The sequence below is a fragment of the Choloepus didactylus genome, chromosome 18 (assembly GCF_015220235.1).
Source record: "Choloepus didactylus isolate mChoDid1 chromosome 18, mChoDid1.pri, whole genome shotgun sequence".
Lineage (NCBI taxonomy): Eukaryota > Metazoa > Chordata > Mammalia > Pilosa > Megalonychidae > Choloepus > Choloepus didactylus.
Genome location: NC_051324.1, coordinates 33478035 through 33498539, shown reverse-complemented (window position 1 = coordinate 33498539; position 20505 = coordinate 33478035). Strand labels below are relative to the sequence as shown.

At 34.9% G+C, this 20505-nt stretch overlaps 1 protein-coding gene across 5 annotated transcripts in view; it reads left to right on the top strand.

Moving 5' to 3' along the window:
- The window catches only part of USP32 (ubiquitin specific peptidase 32), a 333441-nt gene that overhangs the window by 291892 nt on the left and 21044 nt on the right, over positions 1-20505 (top strand). For all 5 annotated transcript variants that reach the window (XM_037809640.1, XM_037809643.1, XM_037809642.1 and 2 more), the window contains 11 exons: positions 263-344; positions 1285-1359; positions 1899-2037; positions 2306-2411; positions 3577-3750; positions 4410-4584; positions 6078-6229; positions 7151-7262; positions 8884-9095; positions 16783-16967; positions 20140-20226. In XM_037809640.1, coding sequence (XP_037665568.1) covers positions 263-344; positions 1285-1359; positions 1899-2037; positions 2306-2411; positions 3577-3750; positions 4410-4584; positions 6078-6229; positions 7151-7262; positions 8884-9095; positions 16783-16967; positions 20140-20226 — 1499 coding nt within the window. The remainder of the gene's footprint in view (positions 1-262; positions 345-1284; positions 1360-1898; positions 2038-2305; positions 2412-3576; positions 3751-4409; positions 4585-6077; positions 6230-7150; positions 7263-8883; positions 9096-16782; positions 16968-20139; positions 20227-20505) is intronic.

Genomic DNA, 20505 nt, shown 5'->3' with positions numbered 1-20505 from the left:
ATGTGTGATGAATCTTCTCCTGGTCGCCCCAAATTGTGTATAATTTTTCTTTTAAGGTCATAGAGAATATGTTTATGAAGTATAAGTTGCCTTTTCCTTACTTGGCACCTAAATTATTAGTATTTCTGAACAATTACATGCGAGATTTCTGTGTCATGAGTTCTGTACCTGCAAGATGGTTTTTAATTATGATTCATTTTTATTTCTTCATTTGTTTCACCCTTACTCACCAAATTAATTAAAACATTCCTCTTCCTCACAGAATTACCTTACTCTTCTGGATGATGAGGATCATAGATTGGAATATTTGAAAATCCAGGATGAACAGCACTTGGTAATTGAAGGTACAAGATGGAAGCAGCATCTATGCTAGATTTTTAAGGGAAGAGTTTAAAGATTTAGTTGCTCACCAATAATCCAGTTAATAATTTTTCCCAAGACAGTTAACTATTTTTGATAATTATGTTCCTTATGGTCAAGAAAATCCATTGAGCCCTTAAGTAGTCCTACATACTATTTAGATTGCTTTAAAAGAAAAATTGTTTTTGAAAGTTTCATTTCTCAATAGTACTTACCAAACATAAAATTTTTTATATATTTTTAATAAAGACATGGCTTATAAAACATGTCTACATTCATTGCCCAGCAAGGGGCGGGAACTGTGGGTAGAAACGAGTTAATTCAGTTACAGGTTTACAAGTTTCTTAAAATTTTCAAGCTGCGTCTTTGACTTTCAGTAAGGAGACCAATTTGTTTGCATAGTTAGTGGCACAGGCTATCATTTAGTTGCCAACACTGGCCATTCACCAACAGAACTACTTGTATAGTCTTGTATAGTCACACATAGATTTACACTCTGGCAGACACATGTCATCTTTTCCATCAAGATTCATGGAAACTTTTAAAAATCCCTTTTTGTTAAGATGAATAGATTACTCTGACAGTTGTCACAATAAGAAAGAATTGTAAGACCTTTAATGTGTTAAGTTTAAGGAATTCCATTGTATCTGGACTTTAATTACTTCGGAAGATAGTTGAGTATAATTGAATTGATTAGGTAATTGAAGGAATAGCTTATTAATTCTAATCAAGTGACTGTACAGACTCCAAAATAAAGAATAGAAATGGTATTCAAACCAGATACCAAAATTAACTTGATTTTTTTTCAGTTTCTGATTTAGAAATAAGAACGTCTCTCTTTTTGTTTTTAAACAGAAGCAGTTATGAGTGGGCTTGAATTAGATGGATAAAAAAATTAACATACTTCTATCTCTGTCTTTCCAGTTCGCAACAAAGATATGAGTTGGCCTGAAGAGATGTCCTTTATAGCAAACAGTAGTAAAATAGATAGACACAAGGGTAAGTCTCCAGTGTGTTATTTTTTAAAGAAATGATTTTAAATTTATTCTTTTTTCTTTGTTTTATATTTTCTTCTCTCAGTTGCTGAAGTGGTGACATCTTTTGTTTTTTTCATTCAGGAGTAATTAGGCCCCCTCTTTTTTCTCCCCTGTGAAGCAGCATTTGATGTTGGTAAACCCAGAGCTCTGAATCATTGATTTATAATTATAAATCAATTTCTTTCCAACTCTGCAAGTAAATAATTTATTTGATTATAAAGGCATAATACTAGGAAAGAAGAAATGTTTGAATTCTAAAAAATATCTTAGCAATTAAAGAGAATAATTTCTGCTTCTGGATTACAAATGAGCATGGATTACCATGATTGCCAAAGACACTCCATGAAAAACCTTCTCTACTCTAGCATTGAAAGACCAGGTAGAGAAAGTTTATCCCCATTCAGCCAAACTAAAATAGTTACAAAAATCATTGCATTGAATACAGGTTTTCTATGGTATAGTGCTATATGTAGACTCCAGTTCTCATATTGTTTGTTCCAGTTCCTACGGAAAAGGGAGCCACAGGTCTGAGTAACCTGGGAAACACATGCTTCATGAACTCAAGCATCCAATGTGTTAGTAACACACAACCACTAACACAGTATTTTATCTCAGGGAGACATCTTTATGAACTCAACAGGTAATCTTTCTTGATCATTGGCCTCTTAACCTTCTGAGACTTTGATATGAACCTAATATCACCATACTCGCCTCTTTCTTCACCCTGGGAGAGAAGAATCCTGTCTTATTTGTCCTATTTAATATGAAATAAGGGCCAAGGATACTTCTGTTTTTTTAAAAAGAAAATATTTTGATATGATAAAATAGATGTTAGAAGTTTCTTTCTCTGCCTATGTGATTATGATTTATGAGAATCTTTGGCAAAAATTTTCCTCTCAAACTTGCAGGACAAATCCCATTGGTATGAAGGGACATATGGCTAAATGTTATGGAGATTTAGTACAGGAACTTTGGAGTGGAACTCAGAAGAATGTTGCCCCATTAAAGCTTCGGGTAAGCAGATTAAAATGATCTAAAAGTATTTAATTTTTAAAGTTTTTAAAATAATCACTTTTCTCTACATGTTTTCTGTACTTAACTTTTTTGTTTTAGTTTCATGTTTTTGGATCCTTCACCAGGCATAAACCAGCTGTCAAATGCTTTTACTTATTTAGATAAGTAAACACTGCTGTAGATATGGTGGGTAAGAAAAGATCAAAGGCATATTCGAAATTTGGGATGTCATTCATTTTTCAGATTTTTCAGATATCTTACTTATATGTATAATGAACCTTTCTTTTTTCACTATTAGCAGTATTGTAACTCCAAGCTGGGCCTCAAAGTCAAACTAATTACATTCAGTAAATTTTCAACATCACTAAGATAATTAGTTTTATCTGTAGAATTTTTAAGAGTAGCAGAAAGAATGTAATTTAATGGATACAAGTTTTACATTAATACTGTATGTAGTGGATTTTAGGAAGGTTAGGATTATTTATTATCTTTATTAAAAACAAGGCAAAATTTTTAAATGAAAATGTTTAAAAATAAACAAGACAAAAGCTTTTTAAATTAAAAATTAATAATCATAATAGCAACAATTTGACTACTTACCTCTTGTCGCACTATTCTAATTTATGTTTATTAACTCATTTAATCCTCCAGATAAACCTATAATATAAAGCAATGTTGTTATCCCCATTTTACAACTCAGGAAACTAAGGTACAGAGCAGTTAAATAGCTTGTCCAAGGTTGTAAGCTAATATGTATTCACACTTAAACACTAGATTGTTCTGCCTCTAATAATAAAAGTGAATGCAACAAGACTAGAAAAGTCAACTATGAAAGAAAATCTTGCATAGAACGGAAATATTTCTGTGTGAGCAAATGCTGTTTAGTATTTCTTTTATAAAATCTGTGTGCCTAAAGAACTCAGTTTCCTCATATGATACTGAAATAGAATTCACTTGTATTGGCCAAATACTTCATTTTTTTGTCATTTTGAGATTGAGATTAGAAAGATTTCATGATTATCCAAAATCTATTTGCTGAAATAGAGGCAGATTAAATACCATACTGTTTACTTTCTTATGATGCCTGTTATTAATTTACGGGGCATGTTAATTCCAAATTTCATGGGGAAGAGAATAATGACTTCGTTTCTTCTTATATTTATAGTGGACCATAGCAAAGTATGCTCCCAGGTTTAATGGGTTCCAGCAACAAGATTCCCAAGAACTTCTGGCTTTTCTCTTGGATGGTCTTCATGAAGATCTCAACCGAGTCCACGAGAAACCATATGTGGAACTGAAGGACAGTGATGGCCGACCAGACTGGGAAGTAGCTGCAGAGGTTTGTCAGTTTTGAGTTTCTAATGTAAGCAATACATTAATTGTTCTTGCCACAAATGAATGTGACAGAGCTTAATGCAAGCTAAACTATTCTGTGATCATAATTTTACTGTGAATGCAAGGAGTTTATATATCTCTGCTTAATTCTTGTGCAATAATGCTAAAACAAAATAACCTTTAATGAAATCAGAGAAATAGTGCTGTTTCCTATTGTAAACTTTATGGGAAGAAGTGCAGGAATAATTATTATTCAGTGGAATCTCAGGTGTGCCAATCATTGCTAAAGTAATGTATACAGTGGCCTATAGGCATTTTTATATGCTTTTTAATGGACAAGGAACTTTGATACTTATCATTATTACCTTGGTAAGACTGAAGAAAAAAAGTGAGGTTTTCCATACAAATTAAATATTTGATATATTGAGCAGAAAAAATCACATTCTGTTTAATAACTGGTTTTCTTAACTCTCTCAGTAGACAGTACATTTTAAATTACATCTCTAAATTGTATATTTGTAGACAGGAAACTTATATTTTAAATGAAGACTAAGGATTATATTCTTGTCACATAAATATAACCATTTTCTGAATTTATTTAAAAATGCATCTTATCTTTTGAATTTTGGGGGCAAAAAGTTCTCTAATCTTTTTCCTTGCTAGGCTTGGGACAACCATCTGAGAAGGAATAGATCAATTGTTGTGGATTTGTTTCATGGGCAGCTAAGATCCCAAGTCAAGTGCAAGACATGTGGACATATAAGTGTCCGATTTGACCCTTTCAATTTTTTGTCTTTGCCACTACCAATGGACAGTTATATGCACTTAGAAATAACAGGTAAGTCACAAAATTCTGAAAAACTGACTCTTTTGATTGTCTTTTTTTTAAATTCAGTTTTTATTTAGATATATTCACATATCATACAGTCATCCATGGTGTACAATCAACTGTTCACAGTACCATCATATAGTTGTGCATTCATCACCCCAATCTATTTTTTGAACATTTTCCTTATACCAGAAAAAGTAAAAATAAGAATAAAAAATAAAAATAAAAAAAGAGCACCAAAATCATCCCCCCACTTCCCACTCTATTTTTTATTTAGTTTTTGTCCCCATTTTTCTACCCATCCATCCATACACTGGATAAAGGGAGTGCGATCCACAAGGCTTTCACAATCACACTGTCACCCCTTGTAAGCTACATTGTTATACAATCATCTTCAAGAGTCAAGGCTGCTGGGTTGGAGTTTGATAGTTTCAGGTATTTACTTCTAGCTATTCCAATACATTAAAACCTAAAAATGGTTTTTGAAAGCTCTTAGCCATTGAAACTTTATTTTGTTTCATTTTGCAATCCCCTTTTGGTCAAGAAGATGTTCTCAATCCCATGTTGTCAGGCCCAGATTCATCCTCAGGAGTCATATCCTCCGTTGCCAGGGATATTTAAACCCTTGGGAGTCAGATCCCATGTAGGGAGGAGAGCAGTGCATTCACCTGCCAGGTTGGGTTAGCCAGAGAGAGAGGGCCACATTTGAGCAACAAAGAGGTACTTGGGGAGACTCTTAGGCACAATTATAAGCAGGTTTAGCCTCTCCTTTGCAGTAACGAGCTTCATAAGGGCAAGCCCCAAGATAGAGGGCTCAGCATAACAAACCGCCAGTCCTCAGTGTTTGTGAGAGTATCAGCTACATCCTTTGATTGTCTTTTGCCTTATTTAAGCAGCTTGAATTTTAAGTATAGTTATCTTTTTATAAGATCTGTATATAAAGATCAGTAATCAGCATGTAATAATCTAGCAGTCTAGTTTCAGGCACGATGTGAGATTTGAAAGACTTGGAATACTCAAGCCTCTGACTGACAAAAATGGGTAATCAAGGCTCAGCAGAAGAGAACTGATATTTTATTGTATGAACTAACTTTCCTTTTCCACAATACAGAGTATTCAGGGAACCATCAGTCTTTAATACCTGAAGAGAAAACCCTTACCCCAAACATAGACTTGATATGTTTCACAGGGTTGTTGAGATTTTAGAACATGAGGCCATTTTTATGCCCACTGAATCCTTATGAATCCTCGTTTAGTTTCAAACATGCTAGAAAGTCTCTTAAAAACCTTGCAAAGTCACTCACACTTCTGCATCATGTGACTGTCAAAAAATATTAATTCCACTCATTATCCCATACACCATCTATTGTAGCATTTTTTGTATAAAATTAAAATTCTAGACTGAAATGTTTATTATTTGCAAGACAGATATGTCTATATATAGTGTCAGGCTTTCAGTGAAACCTGTCTTTTACTGATAAAACCTTTTTTCTCTTTACTAGTTATTAAATTAGATGGTACTACCCCTATCCGTTACGGACTAAGACTGAATATGGATGAAAAGTACACAGGTTTAAAAAAACAGCTGAGTGATCTCTGTGGTCTTAAATCAGAGCAGATCCTTCTTGCAGAAGTACATGGTTCCAACATAAAGGTAATATTAACTACTCTCTCTAGGAAACTCTTGATTCATCCTTCAAAAATCCCAGTTTTCTCAATTCTTAAAACATCAGTAGGATTAATTATGTTAAATGACTGAGGGAGATATTAAAACACAGCAAAACTAAACAACAACAAAAAAATACCTATCAAGTTTTCCAACCCAGAAACTTAAAAGGATTATCTACCTGAATAAAGTAGTAACAATGATGGTGATATTTTTAAAGAAGGAAAATAATTTAAGCTGAAGGCTGTCTATATGGAGTGATTTAGTTGTGTCATTCCAGTATAGGTTACCCTCACAGATTGCTGCTGCTACACTTGACAGCTTTTCTGTATCACCTCAATCACTAGAATTTCCCTTAGACTAAAATATTTTGTATATTTATGGAAGTATTTATTTATGAATATTTATCTATACTTGGCCTTTGAGCACACAAAGAAATTGAAGAATAAAGACAAATTGATAAAAATCACTTCTTCCTGCATACCAGCAATGGACACAAACAATCTAATAAATATATTGACTATCCTAAATTGAGCGTCTGTATTTTAAAGTATTCATCTCTGGGTTTTCTGAACAAACTCCCACCTCATGCCATTTTCTTTGTAAGAAATGCACAGACAAGACGGTTCTGAGAGTTTTGAGTTTAGATGCTCAAAACAGAGAATAAAACTTAAGTCAATTATGTCAACATCCTTCCTTACTGTGAGAAAGGATAATGGTTTTCTTTGGCAGTGAAGTTAGTTTTCAGTTATTTTATCAAGCATTCATCTTTTAGTTGAGAAAAAATATTCATCTTGTTTGGTTTACTGGTGAAGGCAGCTAAGACATTCGCTTCAAACGCATCAGAGAGATGATTTTCTCTTTTGTCTGAAGCATCTCCCCTCTCTCATCTTGCTTCTTTTTGTGTAGAACTTCCCTCAGGACAACCAAAAAGTGCGACTCGCAGTGAGTGGATTTCTGTGTGCATTTGAAATTCCTATCCCTGGATCTCCAATTTCAGCTTCAAGTCCAATACATACAGGTAAGTTAGAACTACAGCTCTTTTCATAATCTCATCTTTAAATATCGGTCTAAGGATTGTCATTCTTTTATATTTGATTGAGCTGAGGATATTAGAGCAAAAGAATCTTGTTGCTGGAAGGAAACCTTAGTGATTATTTGTCTCAGATTCCTTATTTTTATAATTGAGGAACCTGACTAAAATCCAGAGAAACTACATGACTAAGTTAGATAGCTAATCATTAGCCAATCTTTCTACTGTAATTCAGATCTCTCTTAATCTTCTGTCTAATCCTAATATAGCAGCAGATGGTATGAGGGAAACTAGTATCAGAAAACATAAATAATTATAACTAAACAGGAATCTGTTTATCAAATATTACATGTGATTTAATACGGTAATTCAGTATGTCTTTTGGCCATTGATACATGTTATCTTTTCCCCTTTATAATGCTAATAATTAGGTTCATTTCCAAACTATAAAGTGCTTCATAGAGAAAAAGTCTCCAGACAGTGAACCATCTCCTAAGTCCTGTAGAGGCTTCTCTCATTGGCACTTAGTAGGTGGAACTAATGGGGAGTGGGGGGGTGGATAATTTAACGTTGCTTTTTGTGTACAGAAGCACTATCCATTAGAACTTTCTGTGATGGTGGAAATATTCTATAATCTATTCTGTCCAATCAATAGCCATGGCTATTGAAATATGGCTAGTGGAACTGAGGAAATGAATTTTTAATTTAATTTAATTTTAATTTAAAAAGAATTTGGGGGAAAAAAAGAACAAGGAGACATCATGCAACACTTGTTGAATGAGGGTATGACGTATTAATGTTTGTTAAACGCTTTTTTGCCTTTTCAGAGCCCATCACGGCACAGTGGGGTGTGCCTAGTTTCTTTGTGTTTTCCTTTTAAACAGTTGATGTGTATAATGAAAATGGTATCTTTTTCATGGAATAATCATGTTATTACTTTTTATTATCTTGAATACACATGGTTCAAAAATCAAAACAACTAAAAGGTATAAAGTGAAGTCCTCTATCCACCTGTCTCCATCTACCCTATTGCTCACCACCCTATAACCACTTTTTGCCTGTGTGTATCCTTTCAGTGTTTATTTTTGTGAATGCAAGCAAATCTAAATGGTCTTCTTTTTATCCCTTTCTCAAACCAAAAGTAGCACACTGTAAACCCTTTTCAGCACCTTGCTTATTTCACGTAATAAAATATCTTGATCTTTCCATATTTGTACATTAAAAAAAAAAGCAACATCTGGCCAGAAGTTACCATTTTGGACAGAGGATGTTGAGAGGAGTGGAGAAAAGCCAAAAGAAAACAAGTGGCAGAATTGTTTGTTTGCCACAGCATATCGCTGATATAGGCTTCTGCGAAAAGCCAACTTGGCAGTTGCTAGCAAGTACTCTTGTTTTGTCATTAAGTTGGTATGAATTATGGAAGTAAAACCTAAAATTAACATTTTCCAATCAATCTAAAATTCTTATTTGAATTATGATTTCTACCTGTCCTGTGTTTAAAAGGGACTACACAAGCTATCAATGGTCTGGGTCCCCAGAATACCTGAGAAAAGAGCAAAGATGAATGTACCACAAGTTCATGATGGTGTACATATCTTTGAATTTGTAGATTTCTCCTCTTCCCTGTCAACAAATGGAATGTTCACCGAAACCACCAATGGGGACCTGCCCCGACCAATATTCATCCCTAATGGAATGCCAAACACTGTTGTGCCATGTGGAACTGAGAAGAACTTTACAAATGGAATGGTGAATGGTCATATGCCATCTCTTCCTGACAGCCCCTTTATAGGCTACATCATTGCTGTCCACCGAAAAATGGTTTGTTAAATGTTTTAAAAGTTACTGCTATTCTTACCAATCTCATTTATGAGACAGTTATTTTCTGTCTTTGCAACATCTTCACTGAACATACTTTAAATTTGCATATGCTAATGTAAGTGATTGCAGCCAAGATTTAGTATTACACGTGATGGCCTGTGTATGAAATGACACACCTCACTCATGTATTGAGGCAGCAGAATAGTCAGTGCATCTGAGTACTACTTTCTTTAAAAAGCTTCTGTCTCCTATATGTTAATGTAGGCATTGTATATCATCTTCTCTGCCATATAAATGTGAATGCCTTTGGAGAAGGTACTTTTTTTTTTGGTGGACGCAAGAATGTTCTTGGGGAGGCAAGCTGTGCATAGTTCCTCCCTTGATAGACTAATATATGGCTATTACATTAAAAGTTGACTGATAAAAACAAAGGAAGATCTCAAAAACTGTAATCAGTGGATAATTGTTAAAGAGGTAAACATCATATATAATGGTGATTTGATAGAGTACAAAGGGCACTGGACTAGGAATTGTTTTAGTTTTGTCATTAGAGCTGAGCTCTTTGGGCCTCAGCGTCCTAATTTTATAAAATGAAAGAGTAAGGCTGCTAGATAATTTCTAAGAACCAGCAGTCATCCCTACCTCTGTTCAAAAATTCACTCCAGTTTTCTGATTTCCAAGGGACAACAGATTATAACTTTTAGTGGTGATTAAAACACAAGTAAAAATCAGAATATGACCAAAACAGTTTAACCCAACATCACAGAAGACCTTAAGCTTGGCTTTCTCATATCTTTTTCCTATTCAGGTTTTCTTTATCCTTCTCTTCAGTGTCTGTTTCTTACTTTCTGTCTTTCTTTGCGGGTTTTTCTGGTCTCTTTTTTAAATTCCTGTCTTACTTATTATGTTTATTGGATAAAGCATACTGTTTTCCTGCTCATTTAAAAACATAGATGAACTGAGTTTAGTAAGAATGCTGGATACAAGGTCAATATACAAAAAAATCAAGTACATTAATTATATATAAAGCTGCAAGAAAAATTATAAAAAGCAAAATTATAAAAAGGTACTGTGTTAGTTTCCTAGGGCTGCTATAACAAATAACTATTAACTCAGTGGTTTAAAACAATGGTTTATTCTCTTACAGTTCTGGAGGCCAGAAGTCCAAAATCAAGGTGTCATAAGGCCATCATACCCTCAAAGGCTCTAGGGGAGAATCCTTCTTTGCCTATTCTAGCTTCTAGTGACTCCAGACAATCCTTGGCTGTGGCTGCATAACTCCACACCTCTTCTTCCATCTTCATATGACCTTCTCCTTTTCCCTCTGCTTTTTTTTTTAATTCTATTTTATTGAGATCTATTCACAAACCATATAATCATCCACAGTGTACTATCCGTTGTTCACGGTACCATTATATAGTTGTGTATTCACAACTTTTCTTTTAAAAACACATTTATCATTGGATTGGGACCTAGCAGGATAATACAGAATGACTTCAAGATCCTTATCTTAATTACATCTTTAAAGACCCTTGTTCCAAAAAAGGTCATATGCACAGGTTCTGAGGGTTGCGACGTGGGCATATTTTTTTGGAAGACACCATTCAACCATTCAACCCTCTGCAGATAGCACTTATCATAGTATCAAAAAAATCAAGTGCATTGGAATTTAAACCTAAGAAATAATATACAAAACATCTATACAAAAAACAATAAAATATTATTAATAGAAATTAAAGAAGATTCAACTATTTGAAAGAATAAACCATGTTCATGGATTAGAAGATTCAAATTTTAAATATATCAGTTTTCCACACACTGATCCACAACTGTGTATGTGTATGCAACTGGATAAGCTCATTCTAATATGTGGAAATACGAGGCACTAAGAATAACCAAGACACTCTTGAAGAACAAGACATGAGCAGTTGATCCACCAAATATCAAGATTTATTTTATAAAGCTATTACTTAAAACAATGTGCTATCAGTGCAAGAATAGACAAAGAGACCATTGGAAGAGAATTGAGAGCCCAGAAACAGGTTCACACATTTATATACATCTGATTTATAATAAAGATGGCATTGCAGAGCAATGAGAGAAAGTTTTCTCAGTAAATGGTGCTGGGACAATTGGATATCCATATGAAGCTTGATACCTACCTCTCCCCTTGCAAAAATCAATTTCAGGTGGATTATAAAACTAAAATGTGGAAAGCAAAACAATTTCTGTAAACCTAAAGCTGCTCTAAAAAATAGTTTGTTAAATAAGTAAATAAATAAATAAATCAGCCCCTGGAAGATAATAAAGGAAAATATATTCATGACCTTGGTGTAAGAAAAGACTGCTTAAATTGGAAGCACAGAGCAGTAATCCTAAAGGAAGAGACTGATAAATTAAATTGAACTTCATTTAAATTAAGAACCTTAGTTCCATCAAAGACACCAGTGAGAGAGTGAAAAGGCAAGCCTCAGAGTAGGAGATTTTTGCAACTCATATAACCAATAAAAAGAGTTCAATCCAGAAAATATAAAGAACTCCTTTAAGTCACTAAGGAAAAAGAAATAAAAAATGAGATACTTGAATGAGCACTTCACAAAAAGAATATATGAATATGAAAACATGAAAAAGTAATCAACCTCACTAGTAATCAGATAAATGCAAATTAAAACCACATTAAGATAGCATTACCAAAGGAGAGGCTAGGCCTCCCTGTGGTTGTGCCTAAGAGCCTCCTCCCGAATGCCTCTTTGTTGCTCAGATGTGGCCCTGTCTCTCTAGCTAAGCCAACTTGAAAGGTGAAATCACTGCCCTCCCCCCTACGTGGGATCAGACACCCAGGGGAGTGAATCTCCCTGGCAACGTGGAATATGACTCCCGGGGAGGAATGTAGACCTGGCATCGTGGGACAGAGAACATCTTCTTGACCAAAAGGGGGATGTGAAAGGAAATGAAATAAGCTTCAGTGGCAGAGAGATTCCAAAACGAGCCGAGAGATCACTCTGGTGGGCACTCTTACGCACACTTTAGACAACCCTTTTTAGGTTCTAAAGAATTGGGGTAGCTGGTGGTGGATACCTGAAACTATCAAACTACAACCCAGAACCCATGAATCTCGAAGACAGTTGTATAAAAATGTAGCTTATGAGGGGTGACAGTGGGATTGGGAAAGCCATAAGGACCAAACTCCACTTTCTCTAGTTTATGGATGGATGTGTAGAAAAGTAGGGGAAGGAAACAAACAGACAAAGGTACCCAGTGTTCTTTTTTACTTCAATTGCTCTTTTTCACTCTAATTATTATTCTTGTTATTTTTGTGTGTGTGCTAATGAAGGTGTCAGGGATTGATTTAGGTGATGAATGTACAACTATGTAATGGTACTGTAAACAATCGAAAGTACAATTTGTTTTGTATGACTGCGTGGTATGTGAATATATCTCAATAAAATGATGATTTAAAAAAAAAAAAAAAAAATCATTGCAGTACAGTTTAGTAGTATTATGATTAGGTACATACAGTGTGCCGGAGGAGCATCTATGGCAGACAGTGAACCCAGACTTATACATATCTGCAGACTCGGTTATATTGCTGTTTAAACTACCTTAAACTTAGATAGTTTCTGTTTTATATAAAAATGATTTCTCTTCCCATTCAAGGAGGAAAGTATGAATTCCTGATAAGGCCAACAAACTGTTCCTGGAATGGACTTAAACTGACACGTGAAAAATATCACTTTGTGCTGAAGTATTTAAAAGATTATGGAAATCATAACACCTGCTGTAGTTAACATTCTAGCCTGCTTGCTAATGGGAGCCTCACTGAAATCCTTCAATATTGCTGGTTAATTCAGCAGCATAGGCCTATATATAAGAATGAAAAGTGATATGTTACTGCTTCCCCTTTAAAGCAATGAGAACACTTAAAATAATCCATGCCAAATTTTTTTCCATTACTTTGCATTCACATTGATTAACGCATTCATATTCTAAAGTAGCAAAGTTTTGGCTTTTAAAGTGGGTCAGTATTCAACATGCCAAAATGTAGCATATATTTAATTTCATAGTTTGATTAATAGTGCTTTGTAGAGCACACTTGACATTTACTTGGGAAATTTGATTCTTTTGGGAAATGTTCACCAGTAGGAGAGAAATATGACTGTATATTAATGTTATCTTCTAAACCCAAAATTGCTTTCTCTTCAATAAACAAAGCATGCCAATTTTGCTCATTTAAAAAAAAAAAAAAAAAAAAAAAAAAAAAAAGATAGCATTACCAAAGGAGAGGCTAGGCCTCCCTATGGTTGTGCCTAAGAGCCTCCTCCCGAATGCCTCTTTGTTGCTCAGATGTGGCCCTGTCTCTCTAGCTAAGCCAACTTGAAAGGTGAAATCACTGCCCTCCCCCCTACGTGGGATCAGACACCCAGGGGAGTGAATCTCCCTGGCAACGTGGAATATGACTCCCGGGGAGGAATGTAGACCCGGCATCGTGGGACGGAGAACATCTTCTTGACCAAAAGGGGGATGTGAAAGGAAATGAAATAAGCTTCAGTGGCAGAGAGATTCCAAAAGGAGCCAAGAGGTCACTCTGGTGGGCACTCTTATGCACACTTTAGGCAACCCTTTTTAGGTTCTAAAGAATTGGGGTAGCTGGTGGTGGATACCTGAAACTATCAAACTACAACCCAGAACCCATGAATCTTGAAGACAGTTGTATAAAAATGTAGCTTATGAGGGGTGACAATGGGATTGGGAAAGCCATAAGGACCACACTCCACTTTGTCTAGTTTATGGATGGATGAGTAGAAAAATAGGGGAAGGAAACAAACAGACAAAGGTACCCAGTGTTCTTTTTTACTTCAATTGCTCTTTTTCACTCTAATTATTATTCTTGTTATTTTTGTGTGTGTGCTAATGAAGGTGTCAGGGATTGATTTGGGTGATGAATGTACCACTATGTAATGGTACTGTAAACAATCGAAAGTACGATTTGTTTTGTATGACTGCGTGGTATGTGAATATATCTCAATAAAATGAAGATTAAAAAAAAAACAAAAACTGTGGGGCCCCGTCCCAGTCTCTGGCTTTAAAAAAAAAAAAAAAAAAAAAAAAAGATAGCATTACCCACCTACCAGTATAGCTAAAATTAGACAGAGTGACAGTGTTAATAAGAATAATGGAACAACAGGAAATCTCATACCAGCCAAGAGTGCAAATTGATACAGCTACTTTGGAAAAAGATTTTCTAGTTAAAGATAACTACTACTAGGTATCCACCCAATAGATATATGTACCAGGAGATATATACTAGAATATTCATAGCAGCATTATCCATAAGAGTCCAAAACTGAAAACATTAATGTTTATTAATGGTAGAAAGAATAAGGAGCTTGTAATACATTCACACAGTGGAATATTATACAGCATTTAAACAGGATTTATAGTTATACCCAACATAAATGAATCTTATAAACATAATTTTGGGGGGGGGGGTGTGGAGCCAGATACAAAAGAATAAGGATTATATAATTCTGTATATAAACTGCAAAAACAGGAAAAATGAAATTGTGTTTATTTATATATACATTGGATATAAAACTATAAAGAAAAACAAGGAAATGATTACCACAAAAGTCAGGATGACAGTTACTTTGGGGAGGAAGGGAGACTTGATAATCTGAGGAAGCAAGAGGGAGGCTTTTGGAGTGCTGGCAGTATTGTTTCCTGACCTGAGTAGTGATTATATAGCTGTTTGTTTTGTGATGTACTGTTTTTTTGTATGTTTTTTTTCCCTCTTTGAGTTAGTAACCCTTGACTTAAAGTGAGTCTCTGACCATGTGGGCAGTGTTCTAGACTATAGGACTGTATGAGCGGACAGCCTAGAGAACTAAGAGATACATCTGTGACTTGAAATTGTCCTTAAGCGTGGCTCTAGCTGATTCCATCAGCTAACGTAATTGGGTCATGCATATATTTCCCCATTTCTTCTTTACCAAACATTATCAAATCATTTTTAAGCACTCACATATTCTTTTATCTTTCTTAGAAAACAGCCCTTTTCAATTATCAATTATGTATTTAAAATATTGTATTGCTTATAAAGTTCTTGGTAAATGCTGAAGCACTATGTTCAGGATTTTATAATTATGGATCATAAAGCCTTATTTCCAGCTCTGAATTTTCACCTTTTACACAATCCCCTATTTCCAGTTTTCTTCATGATCTAGCCCGATGCTTTTGGGAATACTTAATTTGCCTAAAATTGATTTTACCGTCTGTCCCAAGTCAACTCCCTTTCCCCAAGGAAGGTAGCACCATTTTTCCATTCTAAAAACTAAAAGCTGGCAGTGTTATTAGAGTTGTTTTCCTTTTCTCCTGAAGCCTCATATTCATTATATTACTATGCCCTTTAATTTCTTCTTTGAAAAGACTACTTGAATTCATTATGTCTTCTTCATTTTCATTGCAACCTTCTTTCAGACCCTTTTAATCTCATGGTTGAATTACTTTGAAAGTAGTTTATTTTCCTCTTTCCTCCCTTCTGCAAATTAGGAAAAGAAGAGGAGTAAGGCAAGGCAACATAGGCAAAATATTCAGAGAGGTAAAGGGAGAAATAGGAATACAAGGTAGTGACACAGCAGCTAAATGATGAGTCAATTTCAAGAAAGAAAAAGGTAGTTACTTGGATCAGAGAAGTAGAAAAAAATGAAAACTAGATAAAGTTTGACAGTATAAGCAAGTAAAGAAATAAGGTAAGAACTTGGCACAGGTGGGAGGCTTAAGGAGAAAAGAACTAATCTAAGTTTTAGATTTAAAAAAATTGTTGTACTGAACTGTTTTATAATAATACTGACACATGAAAATGGGTTCTTAGAATCATGTATTTAGCTAAGCTTAAGTGAATAATAGTAAAATAAAATGCTTGAGACTCTGAAATACAGAAGGGTCTTTTCTCTTAGAAATAGCCAACCATTAGTAAGTTTATAAGTTGTTGAGTTAGCTTTTCTACCTGCTACAGAATACCAAACTTTCAAAAGAATTAAATGTCCCAAGTTTTTACTTTTTCAAGCAATCCTGAATCCCCACCAACCATTCCAAGCTAATTTTGTGCAGTATCTTTATATTAAGGAGTATCATAAAAATCTCCTTAACGTACTCAAAACAAATATTAAAAGAAATAAAAACTAAAATCACCTAGTTACTTTTAGGGAGGTATGTAAATTGTTAATGAAATTAAATAACTGATTTTCACAATTCCCCAAAAGTTTGAGGGGTACTGCTCTGACAATAGTCAATAGCTAACTATTGGAAATTGCATTTTGAGAGAATTTTTTAATTTATTGGCATACTTTCTGAAAACAAAAGTGGTCTTAAATATGCAAAAGTCTTGACTATGAAACTGTTATTAGCTTTTACATGTGATTCAGTGTGTATGAGAAATATTTATTAGCGTAAATTGTAGTTTGAAAATTTTAAATGCTGAAAACCAAGTCTGATAGATTGGCAACATCTCAACCTTTCAGTGACTCCACTTTAACCATTATTTTCATACTAATAAAGATGGTTCTAGATATACAGTGTGGTAGTAACTAATTTGAAATGGCAGTGATGCTTGTTATTGGCCATCTTAGAAGGGAGGATTCAGAGGCTGCTCTTCTTGACTCACTCTTCTCTTTGTTTGTACATATAGATGAGGACAGAATTGTATTTTCTGTCATCTCAGAAGAATCGCCCCAGCCTCTTTGGAATGCCACTGATTGTTCCATGTACTGTGCGTACCCGGAAGAAAGACCTGTATGATGCCGTTTGGATTCAAGTGTCTCGATTAGCCAGCCCACTCCCACCTCAGGAAGCTAGTAACCATGCTCAAGATTGGTGAGTTCGGAGGATCAGCCTAGACCTTGTAGTTTCCAAACTCTAGAAGGATAATAATTTATATGGATTCTGCATGATTTATGGGAAGCATTCCATGTCCAGTTAGTCCCTATTTGAAGATTATCTAGAAAGCACATAGTTAAATCATTTAGTTTGATACATGGATTAGGACAGACTATACAGCATCCTTTAGTCACCTAGACATTATGGTATCTGATAATCCTTCTATTCTCTAATCTCTTGCATAAATCCTTCTTGCCAGTGCTTCAGGTAATATCCTGTCTTCTATTATTGCAAAAGTAGAGAATGTGAATTTGTATCAGTTTTCTGAAATTCAGAATGTGAGTGATGGTGTGTGATCTATATATGAACTCTGAAAATTCTCATGCCATAACAAATGATTCAGTTGGATTATTTCCATACCATGTCATTTTAACATGGAATAATTTCTTAAGTCTAGATAAAGAAAATAAACATTCTCTGTTTTCTTTCTATTCCTCCACCACTGTTTTATTGGACTAGTAAGTGTAGTTACTCTGTACAATTGTTGGAGTATGATGGCTTCTTTATATCTTAACTGAATTTCAGATTGTTTTCTTGATATCATGGTACAGGTGAGAGTTTTGCTTCTGTTTTAACTTAGTAAAAAAAGTTCTTTCTTCTGACAGTTATTTGTTATGGTGTAGGGTCTTTTGATTAGAATAAAGCTTAAAGTAAGTACATTTTAAAGGAAAACTGCAAGCAGTAGAGAAGCAATTTAGTTGGTGAATGTTTAATAAAAGTGACAACTGGCCAAATGAAATTGGATTGAAAGTCTGACTAATTAAAGGGCTTTCTATATAATGACTTTTTCCAGGATTTGCAAATGATTGGATGTAGAGTATGAGAGAATGAGAAGTACAGGCTGGGTTTTCAGCCTGAGAAACTGTGGGTGAATGGTAGTTCCATTTAATGAAATGAGGAAGATTAGAGAAGAAGAAGAGCAGGTTTTGGCAAGAGAGGACAGAAATCCAGTTAAATTCAAGAAGGCTGTTATGTAATCAAGTAGGATATACACTTGAGATGTCCTTTGCTGGAAATATATAGGTTACGTCAACAAAAAAGGTATTATTTAAAGTCATGAGACCAGATGATATCAGGAGTGAAAAGTATCCCAGAAGCTAAGTGAAAGAAGTGTTTCAAGGAATGAGTGATCAGCTATTTCAAATGCTATGAGGAGATTAAGTGGGGAGAGGATTGGTAATTAATCACTGGATTTGGTAAAATGACGTCTTCAGTGACTTTTCTCAAAACTGTTTTAGTGAAGTGTAGTATAGATTGAAGCATGGAATTTGGAGTGGGTTAAAGAAAGAATGGTCCTGCAAACATTGAGAAGACAATAAGAGCTTATATTTTGGAGATACATGTTAAAATATTTATGCATAAAATGGTAGAATGCTTCTGAGCTCCTTCAAAAAGATCTCATGGGATTGGGGGAAGGGAAGGGTATAGATGAAATAAGAGTGGCAAAGAGTTGGTGATTATTATACTTGGGTGATGAATACATAGGGGTTCGTTCTACATTTCTCTAGTTTTGTGAGTGTTTATGTCAGTAAGTTTCAAACTTTAGATTAAATGGACAAATTCCTGGAGTTAGGGTCTATGGAACAGAATAATTATTTCGAGGGACAGTGGGTAAAAAGGAAAATGTGGGTTTGAGGGCAGTGATTGGAAGTTTCAACTGGGTGAAAGAATTATTAGGAGTGATGATACTAGAGTAAGTGATCTGAAAAGATAGAAAATGGTGATTGTAAAGTGGGTGACTTGGAATTGAGATTTTGGAGGTGGCTAAGTTTGTCTTGACAAGATCTTGAATAGGTCCGTTGTCTCAGATGGGGTGGAAGTTATTATTGTTGAAAATGAAGCCAAAGTATTGTTAGATTAATTACTTTGATGTTGAAGTCACCAGGAATAAATAATAGAAGTAGTGGTGGAGAGAAAAAACAGATGCTAAAATCTTTAGTAAATAAGGAAGAGAAGCACCAACCAGGGAGGAATAGCAGGTAGTATAATTCAGTAGCACATGTTACAGAGAATCTAGAATTTTTTAGAAAGGAAGGAGAAATCATTTGGAAGTAGCAAGGAAGAATGAGGAGAAGACCCCTATCTTACCTCCACATTCTGGGATATATGGTTGTATGAGAAGAAACATTCTATCTTAAAAGACTATGGGAGAATCGGGGTCCTCAGGAAAGCCAGGCTTCAGTTAGAGCAAAAGGGTAAAGTGGGAGTGCTGCCTGATCATTTTGTCCCTTTATCTTTTTGATTCCTTACATTGACCTGCCTAATACTGGATGTATTGGCTGTCCATATCCATTCTATGAGTTGTGTTGAAAGATGGGAACTCCTGTACTTGGACACAATGATAACCACTTTTGCCCTTAAGTTTTTATGTTGGTTTCATTACCTTCAGCAACCATGTAATAGTCACTACCAGTCACCAAATGAGCCATAAACTATACTGCTCTTATCTTATGTTCTTAGTATTGAGGCAAGAATGAGTAAATTTTTTTTTCAGCTTGGGGAACTGACAAGGCCATCTTGACTCAGTTGTTGACAGTTAAAGGAAGTTACTCCCAGAATGGTATATAGCTTATAGCCTTGAATAGTTACGGCAGGGGAAAAGAGGGTACTGAGCAGGTACCACATCAGGGATTCTGATTAAGGAAGGCTTCTAAATATACATGTAGCCAGCTCCTCAAAAGACTGATATGACCTTTCAGGCTTCTGTGGTATGTCAATGTTCTTGTCGTAGAAAGGTCTAATTATTTTAGCTTAATATGAATTAAATTAAGTCTTTTGATAGAATAAAGGCTGAAGGATAATTGGTATATGACTTCATGATTAGTTTATCTTGTAAAATTTGCATGGAACACAAAGACTCTCCTAGAGTCCTTGGAGAGGCACCCTAGTATGTAACCCTGCTGTAATCAGTAATACAGCATGGGGGTCCAGAGTGTGGTTGGTGCAAGAATGAAGCCAATGGGTTAGGATAAGAAGCATTGAGCAGTCAACATGAGCAGACTGCTGTGACAAATGCTCCTTCCTAACGTTACTTCAAGGGAAAAAGAGTTGAACCCCAAACAAGAAATACTTCTTAATATTTTTTGGTGTATGTTCTCTTCTGTTTCAGTGATGACAGTATGGGCTACCAATATCCATTCACTCTACGAGTTGTGCAGAAAGATGGGAACTCCTGTGCTTGGTGCCCATGGTATAGGTAAAGTGACCCTTCTGCAAAAGAAAAATTTTAGTAGAATTGCTGGTTTAAAAAGTAATAGCAAATAATGAGAAATTTGAAATTAACTTAGAAATTGTTCATTCATCTCTTTCTTGTGAGGAGGAAAGCTAAATTTTGCTTTTGAGACTTAGCTGGTTTTATAAACTCTACAATCCACACCAAATTCATAGTTTTTGATCAACATTTACCATTCTGTACGTTCAGCTCCTTAAAGATAAATCAGTTTGGCAATTTTGAGCCTAGAAGGACATAGTCTAC